Source organism: Lampris incognitus, chromosome 10 (genome assembly GCF_029633865.1).
Source record: "Lampris incognitus isolate fLamInc1 chromosome 10, fLamInc1.hap2, whole genome shotgun sequence".
Lineage (NCBI taxonomy): Eukaryota > Metazoa > Chordata > Actinopteri > Lampriformes > Lampridae > Lampris > Lampris incognitus.
In genome coordinates, this window is record NC_079220.1 from 31940594 (window position 1) to 31955500 (window position 14907).

At 44.2% G+C, this 14907-nt stretch overlaps 1 protein-coding gene across 1 annotated transcript in view; it reads left to right on the plus strand.

The window, feature by feature from the left end:
* Positions 1-2126: 2126 nt before the first annotated feature.
* mybpc2a (myosin binding protein Ca) overlaps positions 2127-14907 on the plus strand; it is a gene marked incomplete at its 5' end in the record, with an annotated part of 34999 nt that continues 22218 nt past the window's right edge. Inside the window, 8 exons of the mRNA XM_056288399.1 lie at positions 2127-2214; positions 2354-2502; positions 6824-6941; positions 7220-7268; positions 12688-12744; positions 12909-13081; positions 13409-13541; positions 14213-14337. Coding sequence (XP_056144374.1) covers positions 2127-2214; positions 2354-2502; positions 6824-6941; positions 7220-7268; positions 12688-12744; positions 12909-13081; positions 13409-13541; positions 14213-14337 — 892 coding nt within the window. The remainder of the gene's footprint in view (positions 2215-2353; positions 2503-6823; positions 6942-7219; positions 7269-12687; positions 12745-12908; positions 13082-13408; positions 13542-14212; positions 14338-14907) is intronic.

Below are 14907 nucleotides of genomic sequence, written 5' to 3' on the forward strand. Positions count from 1 at the left end.
GGTCTTTACCTGACTGAGCTTTACCTGACTGAGCTTTACCTGACTGATCTTTACATGACTTATCTTTCCCTGACTGATCTTTCCCTGACTGAGCTTTACCTGACTGAGCTTTACCTCACTGGTCTTCACCTGACTGATCTTTCCCTGACTGATCTTTAACTGACTGGTCTTTAACTGACTGGTCGTTACCTGACTGATCTTTCCCTGACTGATCTTTACCTGACTGCTGTTTGCTTGTAAACCCTTTCTTTCCTGAAGAATCAGGTCCAACTCAGGTGAGAGCAATGAGAACAACTGTTTATGTACATTTTGTACAAGTTAATACAATCTGAAGTTCTTCTGACTTTAATTAGACATAACTTATTAACAGCGACATGTTTTTTAAACAGTTGAGGGTTATTCTTTTGATCGGGGTGAGGGAGGAGAGCTGTGTTTTGATGAGTGTGAGAGCACGTTGATTAAACCTGTGAGTGTTCCTCACCTGAAGTCAACATTGTCAAAGGGCCAATTAACGCTTGTCTGTAACAGCACAACACAGATACTGTAGAGACTGACATGTTACCTCGCTTTCTCTCTTCTTTTCTTCCCCCTTTGATACAGAGTTGCCTCCTGATGGTAAGAAAACGAAAATATTTTGCGTCTGTACAAAAAAATTTTTCAATTTTTTTTCAATTGACAAGCAAACACCTGTAGGGAATTTGAAGGTCGATATCAACTTAAAAAGGAACTACTAGTTCACGCATAAAGAGAGGAACGCCAAATTTTCCCTCAGCCAGATCGGAGCAGCTTTGGCACTACTTCTGTCAACACGGCAGATTGTGACAGAAAGTCAACCATAATCAAACGTTTCAAATGTTTTCAGGGGTGATTTGAATAATTTCTTCATTTCTCAGGGGGCAACTGCTTTCTTGCCCTCTTTAAGGGTTTCTTGGTCTCCCGTCATTTTACATAGAACACTATTTCCAGCCAATGGGCATGAACTGTAACGGCAGAGAATCCAGTCAAACATTGTGGGTAGTTTTGCCTCTGAGAGCAGCCATTTCAATTTAAAATAACGTTATGCTCACAGGGTTTAGTATTCAAGTTGGACCAAAGTTGAAAAACTAATATTTTCCAACATTACGTATTACTTTAATCATCATGCATTTTTAATGTCTCTTTCTACTGAAAAAAAATTACATATACTATAGAATTAAGTTTTACTTTTCTTTTTTTCCCCTTAATCCCCCCCCATTTTTTTCTCCCCAATTGTATCCAGCCAATTACCCCGCTCTTCTGAGCCTTCCCGGTCACTGCTCCACCCCCTCTGCCGATCCGTGGAGGGCTGCAGACTACCACATGCCTCCTCTGATACATGTGGGGTCGCCAGCTGCTTCTTTTCACCTGACACTGAGGAGTTTCACCAGGGGGAGTAGCACGTGGGAGGATCACGCTATTCCCGAAGTCCCCGCCCCCCGAACAGGCACCCCAACCGACCACAGCAGGCGCTAGTGCAGCGAGCAGGACACAAACCCACATTGGCTTAGTTGTTTTTTTTTTTTTTAAACTTTTTTAGCATCCCCCCCCAGTTCAGCTTCTCGCAGCCGATCTTTTTTTTATACTCATGATGTCATACGATACCCATTTACATACAGCCAATCAGATCAAATCATCAAATTATGAAACCCCACCCACCCTTACTGCCAACCCTTATTTTATCTGTCACTCAAGGTCAGCCCATGAATATTAATGCGGATTAGCCCATTCTTCCACAGTTCTTGAGACAGTTGTGGATAAACATATAAAAAACAACACAATATTACAAGTGTAGAATGTCGCTGAATATTTTATTATGCCTTCTTCAAGATTTTCAGATGTGAAAAGTTGAATCTAATTACTGATACTGGTCTGACTTTAGGCCCAATACTAGTAACAGTTATAGTTCATTCATAAATATCCAGCAAATAAATGACTCTCCTTAAAAGGTGCAGGTTGAAGAAGATTGACTAGTGTTAATTTGGTGGTTTGCTTGATTCACTTGTCTTGTCATTGTGCTGTCCTCAGTGTTGTTTCTTAAATGTGATCATATGTACTTCTCTAAACATATGTACTTCTCTAAACCTTTCTAACCCTGCTCCCGATCCATCACAGAAAACGTGCCTGGAGAGGGGTCGCAGCTGTCTGAGCTGACTGGCCTGTTTGTGCTGAGGCCTGAGAGTATTACGGCCACAAAAGGTATAACATCCCTATCACAACATTGTGTCACATGAAAATCTCGAGTTATTTTTTTTTCAAAATGAAAGAATTTCCCTGTCCAGATGAAAAACTTTGAGTTCCTGAAGTAATCATTGTGTCACATGCTTGCACATGGTAGGGAAGGACGTCACATTTGTAGCTAAAGTGGATTCCTCAAATCTGCTGAGGAAACCAGCTATGAAATGGCTGAAGGGGAAGTGGCTCGACTTGGGGAGCAAAGCTGGGAAGCACCTGCAGTTCAAAGAGACCTATGATAGGAACACCAAGGTGTGTGTTTGTGTGTGTGTGTGTGTGTGTGTGTGTGTGTGTGTGTGTGTGTGTGTGTGTGTGTGTGTGTGTGTGTGTTTGTGTGTCATAAGCCACATTTGGGGACAAATGTTTTACTTCAAGTACAGCATGTCTATTGAAGAACAAATTTGGTTTCCCCAATTCAGTTTCGCTACAGTTGCATTCAGCATGATATGAAACAATTTCTGTTTTCCTTGGTGTTAGGTTAAAGGGTAAGTAAACACTAGAGCATTTTAGTGAATTAGCTGACATCTATGGATTAAAAAAACATGTAAAGGTTAAAAACATGGCCGGCTGGTCTTGGTACTCTGATGTTAGCATAGCAGGATAAACACTGCTGTAGCTATTAACATTAATAATGGATCTGTTGGATGTAGGTGTGACAAAGAACCAGTATTCACAGTACTATAGACAATTGTTAGTTTTGGTTCTGTCTGTGTGTCTTTCAATGCTGATAGGTGTGCAGGTACACCGGAATCAAACATACCCATTATTAATGTTATTAACTGCAGCTGTGTTTATCCTGCTATGCTGACATCACAGAGTCAAGTCAAGTAAATTTTTATTTGTCCAGCTCAATATCAAAAATTACAAATTTGCCTCAGTGGGCTTTACAGCGGTCTGGTCCTTAGACCCTCACATTGGTTAAGGAACAACTTCCTATGAAAACCCTTTTAATAGGAAGAATAAAATAATAAGAAAACCCAGGGAGAGCAACAGAGATCTCTCTCCCAAGATGGATAGACATGCAACGGATGTTGTGTGAACAGAATAAAACACAATTTACAGAATACAAGATTGAAAGAGGATAACAGATTATAATGGAATTATAAGATATATGAAGAATATGATGAGGAGGATGCCAAGCAGTGTCCAGATGCCACCAGAACAGCCTGAGCCACACAACCACCATCACCATGTAGACCTGGCAGAACAGACTACACATGCACACAGGGGAGACTCACATCATACCATTCAATTAAACAGGAGAAGAGACAAGAAAAAATTAGTCACACTTCAGAGTCAGAGAAGGATATAAAATTGAAACAGGATAATAAAATTGTATGGATTTTTAAGCTATATAAAGAATGTGATGAGGAGGATGCCAAGCAGTTTCCAGGTGGCGACCACCCATGGAAACTTGGGAGGAGGACAGACACGTGCACTCAGCGGAGACTCACATCACACCATTCACATACACAGGTAGAGAGAAAGAAGACATTATTTGGCAAGTGAGAAAAGATGTGAGAACAGTTTGCAATAGTCTATACTCTATAATCTCTTTGGCAGAACAGTGATTGGTAAATTCATTGAGACAGAAACCGACCCGCCATGCAGAACAGGTAGCGAAGCATTCAATTTAAAGGCAACTAATTGTAGGTAGGTTAAGGCAAAAAGATTAGCTTTAGGTTTGGATTCAAAAGACCCAACACCCTCTGATGTTCTGATGGCAGCAGGCAGATTATTCCACAAGAATGGGACCTTTAGAAAAAGGCCCTGCCACCAAGTGATTTCTTTTTAGCTTTCGGTACACACAGGAGCCCTGTATTTTGAGAGGAGAGAGCTTAAGATGGAATAAACGGTTTAAGGAGATCAGACAGGTATTATGGGGCAAGCCCTTTTAGGATTTTACAAGTCAGCAGAAGCAACTTGAAGTCTGATCTAACATAGATAGGAAGTCAATGAGGGGAGGCAAAAATTGGTGTAATATGGTCAAATTTTCTAGCTTTAATTAGGATTCTAGCTGCAGCATTTTGAACCATCTGAAGAATTTTATTACTAGCATGTGGCAGACCTGAAAACAGAACATCACAGTAATCAAGTCTGGATGAAACAAATGCATGTATTAGAGTCTCTGTGTCAGCCATGGACAGGAAAGACAGAATTTTATCTATGTTACGCAAGTGAAATAAGGCAGTCTTGGTGATTTCTTTAACATGCTTATCAAAGGAAAGGCTTGGATCAAATGTAACACCAACAATTTGGGCTGCTACACTTTGTGAAACCACAGAGTTGTCAATTGTTATTGTTACTTGATCAAATTGGTATCTGTGTCTAGCAGAGCCAACGAACAGAATCTCAATTACACAGGAATTGAAAAACAGGAAATTTAGTGACATCAAATTTTTCACAGCAGCCAATCAGGTCTCTAAAATTGGACATTTGTACAATCATCAGCCCTTATAGGCACATATACAGCTGAGTATCATCCGCTTAGCAATGGAAATTTATTCCATGATTGCGTATAATTTAGCCAATAGGGGAAATATAAAGAGAGAAATGTAGAGGGCCAAGAACTGAGCCCTGAGGTATGCCATATTTAACATCAGAGAATTTGATGTGATTTTATTATAGTAGAAACAATGTGTTCTTCCAGATAAGTAGGACTTATCTTACTTATAAGCCAAGACAGAGATAAGCCAGAGACACCAATATTGCAATTTATTCCAATAGTATACAGTGATCAGTGGTGTCAAAGGCTGCACTGAGGTCCAGTAGTAGAAGCACAGAGGTGGAATCAGAACCAATTGCAAGTAGAAGGTCATTCACCACTCTGGTCAGAGCAGTTTCAGAGGAGTGACAGGCCTTGCAAGCTGAATGAAAAAATCCATATAGATTGTTTTTTTCTATATGGGTCAAAAGTTTTTGATACACAACTCTCTTAAGTGTTTTAGAAAAGAATGGAAGATTAGAAACTAGTAAAAAATTATTAAGAGAACCTGGATCGAGGTGTGATTCGAGGTGTGGTTGAAGTTTGACCACAGCTTCTTAAAACTGCTGGTAACAGTGCCAGTAGTAAGTGATAAATTAACAATACCCAGCATTGTAGATCCCAGCAAAGGCTAGAGGTCTTTAAAAAGTTTAGCTGGTAGGCAAGTAGTTGGTTTAGAAGCTGACACAAGCTTGGTCAAAGTATCATGAGATATAGTCTCAAAAGATGTAATAACAGGGACTATCAGTGACTCATTTTATAGATATGAATTTGGTAAGACAGGATCGGCAGGAGTAGCTGGTGTTGAAGAACCAATTGTGTGTATGATCTCATCAACCTAATTGCAGAAAAGTCTAGAAACTCATGGGCCATGAATGGTGAGCAGCTAATAGACTGCTGCTTTTTAATACATTTAGCTACAGTGTCAAAGACAAATCTGGGATTATGTTTATTAATATTGATTGAGTGAGGGAGATACACTGCCAGCCTGCCTTGTTTTAACCTTTACATATTTTTTAACCTGTAGCTGTCAGCACACATTAAGATGGTTTAGGGTTCAGCTACTCGTTAAGATCAGGGTAAGGCCTGAGATATATTTGATTTTGAACCATGCGATCGCGAAGACAGCTGTTTGCATCGTGAACGGAATTGTTCACATACTTGCCTATGTGCTTGTGTGTTACTGGAGCATTCTACTGGAGGGCACACAGAGAACTAAGGATATAAATAGACAAAACACACCATCGGCACCATCCCCACTTCCTTTTTCGAACATTTTTCGCCATGCACGGACATAACAGTCTCAGACTCTTTTTTTTTTAAAGTTTATTGAGAAAAGTTTTTTCAAACAATACATTTTGCAAACACAACAAGAGTTTCTCGGGGAATTAATCTTATTCAATGCAATGTAACACAATACAGAACCGGAAAAAAAGAGAGCATTTAGATCCACGAGAGAAACATGCAAAAATATACTTGTTTTCTTTTTCTTTTTTTTTCAGGATTCTGCATCAACTTCTAACATGCCAGCTACTCCGACAAGCGTATTTGTCACTGTGCTGCAGCCACATCCCCAAACTTCCCCTACACTGCCCCTACCGTCAAGTCAAGTCAATTTTAATTGTACAGCCCATTATCACAAGTCACAAATTTGCCTCATTGGGCTTTGCAGCAACACAGGGGTACTTAGACCCTTACATCTGATAAGGAGCAACTCATGAGTGTATTGCATCTTGCAGACGCGTAGCGTTAATTTCCAAGGGCGTGCACAACCAACGAACAACAAAACCGAGTATCTCTCCGACCTAAAGTTTGGGGTTAGGCATGTGTCAGTTATGATTAAGGTTAGTGTAAACCTTCAGGGAATGACGCAAGTCAGTGCTGGGTACCCAAAAGTGACCTAAGTATACGTGTGTGTGTATGTGTGTATGTGTATGTCTGAAAATGTGTGTTTCTGTGTGTGGCAATACACAGAAACATGTACATTGTATTCCCTCCGTTTTGTACACTCTGTGGTCCCTGCATTTGCGAGTCCCTATGTTTGTATGAAGGTGTGTTTCCAGCTCATCATTCTCTCCCCTATGGCAGATCTACACTTATGCGATGAGCATCATCAAAGTGGTGGACGGGGACGCAGGTGGCTACCGCTGCGAGGTCACCTCCAAAGACAAGTGCGACAGCTGCACATTTGAAGTCTCCGTGGAGGGTGGGGGTCCTGAGACACACACACACACACACACACACACTTAATCACATCGTTGTCATCTCCCATTCTGAAGAGCTACCATTACTACCTAACTGGATTTATCAGCCAATAACTCAGTGAATGTAATACACATGAGGTTCTATCATTTAGCGGCTTAGCGAGGTCATCAGTCCAGTTTTCCTTTGCCAGTCAGACGACTGTGTAATGAATTAACCTAGCCCGACTCCAACTAGACACCCCCACCCCACCCAAACCCCCTTTTCTCTGTCTGCTTACAGCTGTACAAGAGGAGCAGCAGGCCAACATCCTGGAGGCGTTTAAGCGATCGTGAGTGTCAGTGTCAGCAAGGGTCTGTTCAGTGTGTCACCCATCACACCACCTCCCCTGTGCTCCTCTAGAGCTCTGCCTCGGGGCATCCGTCAGCGTCTCCACGAGCGTCTGCGCCCGTGCTGTCTGTCTATCCTTCAGTCACATTTGGCTTTGTAGCAGTCAGCCTGTCTGACATCTCTCTCTCAGTCACATCTATGCGAGTCTGTTTTTTGTTTTTTGTTTGGTTGCTGTGTGTTTTTGCCTCACCTTGACCCTCACGGCCTGTTGGCTTTTTTTTCCTTTTTTTTTTTGTTTCCCGAAAAGACAAGCGTGTGTGTCAGTTACACGCTCTCCACGGAGTCTGCTTCTATTTGCCAAGCATCAGTTTCACTTTTGCTCAATTTCCTCTCCGTCTTTTTCGCACCATCGGTCTTAATCACTCCTCTCACTTTCTCTGTGTTTGTGTAAACTATCTGTGTCAGGTTTTTTTTTCTTTCACTTTCTCAGCCAATAACAGCGCTTCCATATGTTTCCTGTCTGAACAGAGATTAGCTGACAATTCACTGTCTCTAATTCTTTTGAATTACTGTTTCTTTTGTTTTTTTTTGGGGGGGGGGGGCTTTTCCTCCCAATTTTACTTGGCCAATTACCCCACTCTTCCGAGCTGTCCCGATCTCTGCTCCACTCCCTCTGCCGATCCGGGGAGGGCTGCAGACTACCATATGCCTCCTCCGATACATGTGGAGTCGCCAGCCGCTTCTTTTCACCTGACAGTGAGGTGCTTCACCAGGGGGACGTAGCGCATGGGAGGATCACGCTATCCCCCCAGTTCCCCCTCCCCCCTGAGCAAGCATCCTGACCGGCCAGAGGAGGCGCTAGTGCAGCGACCAGGACACATACCCACATCCGGCTTCCCACCCGCAGACACGGCCAATTGTGTCTGTAGGGATGCCCGACCAAGCCGGAGGTAACACAGAGATTCGAACCAGCGATCCCCATGTTGGTAGGCAACATAATAGACCGCTGCGCTACCCGGACACCCCCTGAATCACTGTTTTAAGATATACACAGCATTTTTACTTGACTGGAACTTGAATGAGAAAGAAAGGTTGAGATGGAGGACACAACATGAAAATGGCTGGCCTAACACTGTGTTTTGGACAAGATGTCATTAACTTTATTTTAGAACTATTTCATGTTGTCCCTGTGCTCGCACAGGTTTCCTCCCACAGTCTGGGCACATGCAGATTAGGTTCATTCTGAACTCTTAATTCGGCCATAGGTGTGAATGTGAGTGAGAATATGTCCTGCAGCTGACACCATGTCAGGGATCTCTTCTTGCCTTGCACCCAATTCAGGTCACAGCCACATGCAACCCTGAATTCAGTTAACCAAGTATAGAACATGACTAAATAACTATAAAATATATTTAGAGAAAACAGCAGAGGAGTTGGGAGTGGGTAAAAACTTCCAACATATTGATAATGGATGACATGGTGAAATGCCCTTGAAACACAAGTCAGGCACCTAGTAAAAGTACACAATGTGAGAGGGGTCCTCTGGTAGTTAATGAATTAATAAGACCAAACACAAAGTGAGCATATACACTTTTTTTGAGATATTTGGGATTTACTTTTTCCAAAATTTTGCATTTCCATTCAGCACTTTTCCACTCAAAATGTCAAATTTTGCATAAACTAGTTGATGGAAACCCCACTGCTGTCATTAATTTCCTAGGCTCCTATTGCTGTACCTGCACTACTACACCTGAAAAAGAGGAGACATATTAATTTGGCCTTGTCTGGTGACTTGTTGGGACACGCCCAATGCCACCTGCCTCTTGACCAGGGCTCAGTCCATAACTCCACATATCCTCATTGCCTGAATGAGGCAAGGGGCCTGAGGGACCTGCACTGCTTTGACAATTGACACGTCACTCTTTCCAAGGGCTGACACACATCTGTGAAAAGGATGTGTGTCAGCCCTTCCAGAGACAGATTAGGGAGGCACCAGACCCGGATGGTGTGTCACCCTCCTGTCTGAAAGTCTGTACAGACCAGCTGGCCCCCATCTTCACACAGATCTTCAACAGATCACTGGAGCTGTGTGAAGTCCCCTCCTGCTTGAAATGCTCTCTAGCTTCCCAGTCCGCAAGGAACCCTCCATAATTGGACTAAAGGACTACAGGCCCATCATCCTGACGCCTGTGGTCATGAAGTCCTTCGAGAGACTGGCATTTTTCCACCTGAAGGACATCACAGGACCCCTGCTGGGCCCCCTGCATTTTGCCTACTGGGCAAACAGGTCAGTGGAAGATGCAGTCAACATGGGACTGCACTACATCCTTATATACCTCGACTCCCCAGGGACTTATGCAAGGTTCCTGTTCGTGGACTTCAGTTCAGCATTCAACACCATCATTCCAGAAGTCCTACACACCAAACTCACCCAGCTCACTGTGCCCGTCCCAAACTGTCAGTGGATTAAAAACCTCCTGACAGAGGGCGTCTGGGTAGTGCAGTGGTCTATTCTGTTGCCTACCAACATGGGGATTACTGGTTCAAATCCCAGTGTTACCTCCGGCTTGTTCGGGCGTCCCTACAGACACAATTGGCCGTGTCTGCAGGTGGGAAGCTGGATGTGGGTATGTGTCCTGGTTGCTACACTAGCGCCTCCTCTGGTCGGTCGGGGCACCTGTTCAGGGGGGAGGGGGAACTGGGGGGAATAGCATGATCCTCCCATGTGCTACATCCCCCTGGCGAAACTCCTCACTGTCAGGTGAAAAGAAGTAGCTGGCAACTCCACACGTATTGGAGAAGGCATGTGGTAGTCTGCAGCCCTCCCCGAATTGGCAAAGGGTGGGAAGCTGTGATCGGGACGGCTCGGAAGAGTGGGGTAATTGGCCAAACGCAATTGGGGAGAAAAAAGGGGGGAAAAGCCACCAAAAAAACAACTTCCCGACAGACAGGAGGCAGCAGGTCAGGCTGGGGAAAATCACATCCAGCACCCGGACAGTCAGCACTGTCGCTGCCCAGAGATGTGTGCTCTCCCCTTTGCTCTTCTCCATCTACACAATTGATTTTACCTCAGGAGACCCATCAGTTAAACTCCTGAAGTTTGCAGATGACACAACAATCATCGGCCTCATCTGGAATGGTGACGAGTCTGCATGTGAACAGGAGGTTGATCAGCTGGCCCTCTGGTGTGGTCATAACAACCAGGAGCTGAACATGCTCAAAACTGTGAAGATGACAATGGGCTTAAGGTGGAGCCCCCCCCCCCCCACACACACACCATACTCAACAGCACTGTGTCTGCTGTGGACACCTTCAGGTTTCTGGGATCCCGAGTTCTGTTCATGTGTTTTAGATGGCATAATGTAGCTATTTCTTCTCATATGTGTGGGTGGTAGACGGAAAAGGGTTCATATAGAACCAGGATATTGCTGCAGATTACTTCTGAATGTGATTCCACCACTGTGCGTGGACCTGCATCTGCAAGAGAGAAGCATTGCCCGTCTGCTTTTTGCTTTCACAATAGTGTATTTACTCCTAAATTAGCGTGACACACTATTGGACAGATGCGACATCATTTCCACAACGACTTCTGTCAGCTGATGTTTCAATGATGGTAGTGGACGGCGTCTTAGACACTGCTCCAGATTCTCCCGTAATCGACCACCATCTCTGTTGGGTTGACATAAGGTCAATGGAAGAGCCATAACTAATGAGTTATAAATCTAATCCATCAGAATAACTTTAAATCAAGACGCATTTCTCCAACATTCTTGAAAGCTCCAGTGGTGTAAAATCTTGCCTGGAAAGGCAGCCTACATTATAACAGAGCTGCCAGAATCCATCACCATGCTGACCTCTAGACAGCTTTTGGAAACCATTACACATATATTCATCTGCTTGTTATAACCCAGGTGAAGGATGTCTCCTTTGATTATATGACTTATTACCCTCTGTTCAGTAGCTGTAGACACTTTCAAAAGTGCATAAGAAATTGGATAAAGGGTTATTAGGGCTTTAAACTGACCAGTGTACTCCCCTGCATTTCATCAAGTCTTTGTGTCCTTTGACTTATAAAAAGTCTCTCTCTCACTCTTTTTCGGGTGGTGTGTGTCTTCCTCAAGCTCGGGTCCTCTACCAGAAGCCTGGGAGTTTGAGGGTTCTGTGCAGTATCTTAGCTGTTCCTAGGACCACACTCTTCTGGACAGAGACCTCAGATGTTGTTCCTGGAATCTGCTGGAGGCACTCTCCCAGTTTGGGGGTCACAGCCCCTGGTGCGCCTATTACCACTGGGACTACGGTGGATTTCACTTTCCACATCCGATCTAGTGCTTCCTTCAGCCCTGGTATTTCTCTAGCTTCTCATGCTCTTTCTTCCTGATGTTGCCTTCACTCGAGATTGCTGCGTCGATCACTACTGCTGTCTTCTGTTCCTTGTCGACCACCACAATGTCTGGTTGGTTAGCCAGCTCCTGCTTGTCAATGTGGAACTTGAAGTCCCACAGGATCTTAGGTCGACCATTCCCAACCACCTTTGGTGGTGTTTCCCATTTGGACTTGGGGACTTCCAGTCTGTATTCAGTACAGATATTCCTGTACACTCTCCCAGCCACTTGGCTTTGCCTTTCACTTTATGCTTTCCCATATATATATATATATGTGTGTGTGTGTGTGTGTTTGTGTATGTGTATGTGTGTGTGTGTCTTGGTTTATTGGAAAAGAATGTCGTCTCACTAATATTTGCATATTTTTCATCAGATTATTGCAGTTCTCGCTTTCATTTTAAAGTATAAAGGCAGCATGTAGACTCACCCCTCCCCCCCATCTTAACATCTATCAAAAATCCACAAAAGAAGAAAAAAAAATTCAGTACCAGGTTCATTAGAACCTGCGTATACCTGTCGTGTTGGCGTGCAGGTATACGCTCATGTCGCCTTTGTTGATTTTGCAGTTGTGTATTGTAATATTTCAGGTCTGTTCACTGTAAAAAAGACAAAAGGGGACGTGTGAATGTATTCACATTCTTGCTCGTTTTCGCCGATGCCCTGCCACACTGACGCGGCTGTTCACCAGCAAAACATCACAGAAGGCGTGGTAACAATGCTTCAGGCGATGCCTCACTTCCTTGTTTTAAGGAAGATATGGAGCCTTGTTTTGTCCTGCTTGTTTTACAACAAATGCAATTATTTTTGTCTAGATCGCTTGTCTAATTTTGATGTTTCACCTTATTTGAGAATTAATGCCCTGCACTAACAGAGAAATCAGAGGGAACAGCATCCCTCCATCATTCCTCCGCTTTGCAAATAGCACAACTCTGCTTTTATGCAGCGTGGTGCTAAGAAAGAAAGACATGAAAAGTGTCTCATATTTGTTTGAAAGGAAGCTGATCCTCCAATTCCTTTCTTCTCTCTCTCTGTCCCCAGTGGTGATGCAGGTGAGGATGCGGGGGATCTAGACTTCAGCGCCCTGCTTAAGAAAAGGTAAGAATGACACTTCAGCAGTGAGATGTACATTCACTTCTATGGCATCACACTCACAATTGAGCTTCACTCACTGTCATTTTCACACACACACACACACACACACACACACACACACACACACACACACACACACACACACACACACACACACACACACACAGGGAGAAGAAGAAGCAAGATGAGCCCAAAGAGGAAGTGGATGTGTGGGAAATCCTGAAGGAAGCGAAGCCCTGTGACTACGAGAAGATTGCCTTTGAATACGGCATCACCGACCTCCGGGGCATGCTGAAGAGGCTAAAGAAGATGAAGAAGGTGGAGCCCAAAAAGAGTGACGGTGAGCGAGAGAGAGAAAGAGAGAGAGAGAGAGAGAGAGAGAGAGAGAGAGAGAGAGAGAGAGAGAGAGAGAGAGAGAGCGAGCGAGAAGCGAGTTACTTGGTGCAGACAAACAGACTGAGCTCTAGCAGTGAGGTAGTGGGCAAGGAAACTAGAGCAGAGCTCTCTGATGTAGTGGGAAGTAAATACCAGGCATATGGAGGCCTCAGGGGAGAGGTTATACTGTCTGGGATGCCTGGCGGGACACAGCATGCTGACTGCTTCTGGGCTGGTGGTTGGATGGTGAGTGTCACATCAGTGGTTATTAACTGGAGAACTTCCTTGTCAGCTTTTCTAAGGAAGCTGGATTCAGCTTATTCAGTGGACAAGGGCAAGAGGATCCAACTGAGTGTGGAAGTGACCAACTCCAATGCTCAGGTCAAGTGGCTCAAGAACGGACAGGAAATCAAACCATCAGCCAAGTGAGCCAAATAACACTATTGTAGAGAGAAATTGTGTGTGTGTGTGTGTGTGTGTGTGTGTGTGTGTGTGTGTGTGTGTGTGTGTGTGTGTGTGTGTGTGTGTGTGTGTGTGTGTGTGTGTGTGTGTGTGTGTGTGTGTGTGATGCTAAGTTCGTGTGTGTCTCAGTCTCAGGTCTCAGTCTCTAAGTTTGTGAATCATTCAGCTGAAGCTTTTATCTACAGGTTCTTGCATTTCACTGTCTCAGTGGGTTGAAAGCAGTCATTTACAATCTCTCTCTCTTGCTTCCTCCCTCTCTCTCTCTCTCTCTCTCTCTCTCTCTCTCTCTCTCTCTCTCTCTCTCACACACACACACATTCCCTCTCTCTCTCTCGCTTCCTCCCCCCCTCTCTTGCTTCCTCCCTCGCTCACTCTCTCTCTCTCACACACACACACACTCCCTCTCTCTCTCTCTCTCTCTCTCCCTCCGTCCCTCTCTCTTGCTTCCTCCCTCTCTCTCTCTCTCTCTCTCTCTCTCTCTCTCTCTCTCTCTCTCTCTCTCTCTCTCTCTCTCTCTCTCTCACAAACAAACACACACACTCCCTCCCTCTCTCTCTGTCTCTCTCCCTCTCTCTCTCTCTTGCTTCCTCCCTCTCCTCACACAATCTTCCCCCACCTTTCTTCCCCTGGCCAGATATGTGTTTGAGAGCGTGGGCAACAAACGGACGCTCACCATCAACAAGTGCAACCTGTCGGATGATGCAGCCTACGAGTGTGTGGTGGAGGAGGAGAAATGCTTTACGGAGGTCTTTGTCAAAGGTACACAACTCACCTCATTTTGAGAATCCTTCCTCTCCAGAGACAAAGGTTCTCAGCTGGGTTTTGAATGGCAGGTTTTTATAGAGAGTAGGAAGGCTTCACAGCTCAGTTTCCTTTGTATGTCTGCATCGTTTTTTTCCTCGTGTTTTAAGACACACAACGTGCCCCTGCCACTCTTCTTCTCTGCCCTGCAAAGCATGGCCGTGTGGTCTGCATGCTAACTTTTTACATTGACTGTGAAGACTGAATTGTTTGAGTTTTAAATCTATGTCTTGTATGTTATTTCTCTATGGCTGATTGCATAAATGCATTGTCATATTTAGGCCAGGTATGGCGCCTATGGAAATGTGTGAGTGTGAAAGTTTTATGGAAGTTGGGCTAGCAAAACATCCAGGCATCACCCAGTGATGCTCTCAACCTTTACTACTGGAACACTGTAGAAAAGCAGCCATGAGAGGAACATTTGGGGTATTATTGTTTGTCATTTGAATAAATCCAAGATATAAGACTGTACCATCAACAAAACCTGAGCCACACTCTGCAGACACACGGTGCTCGGTGGTGTCAGAC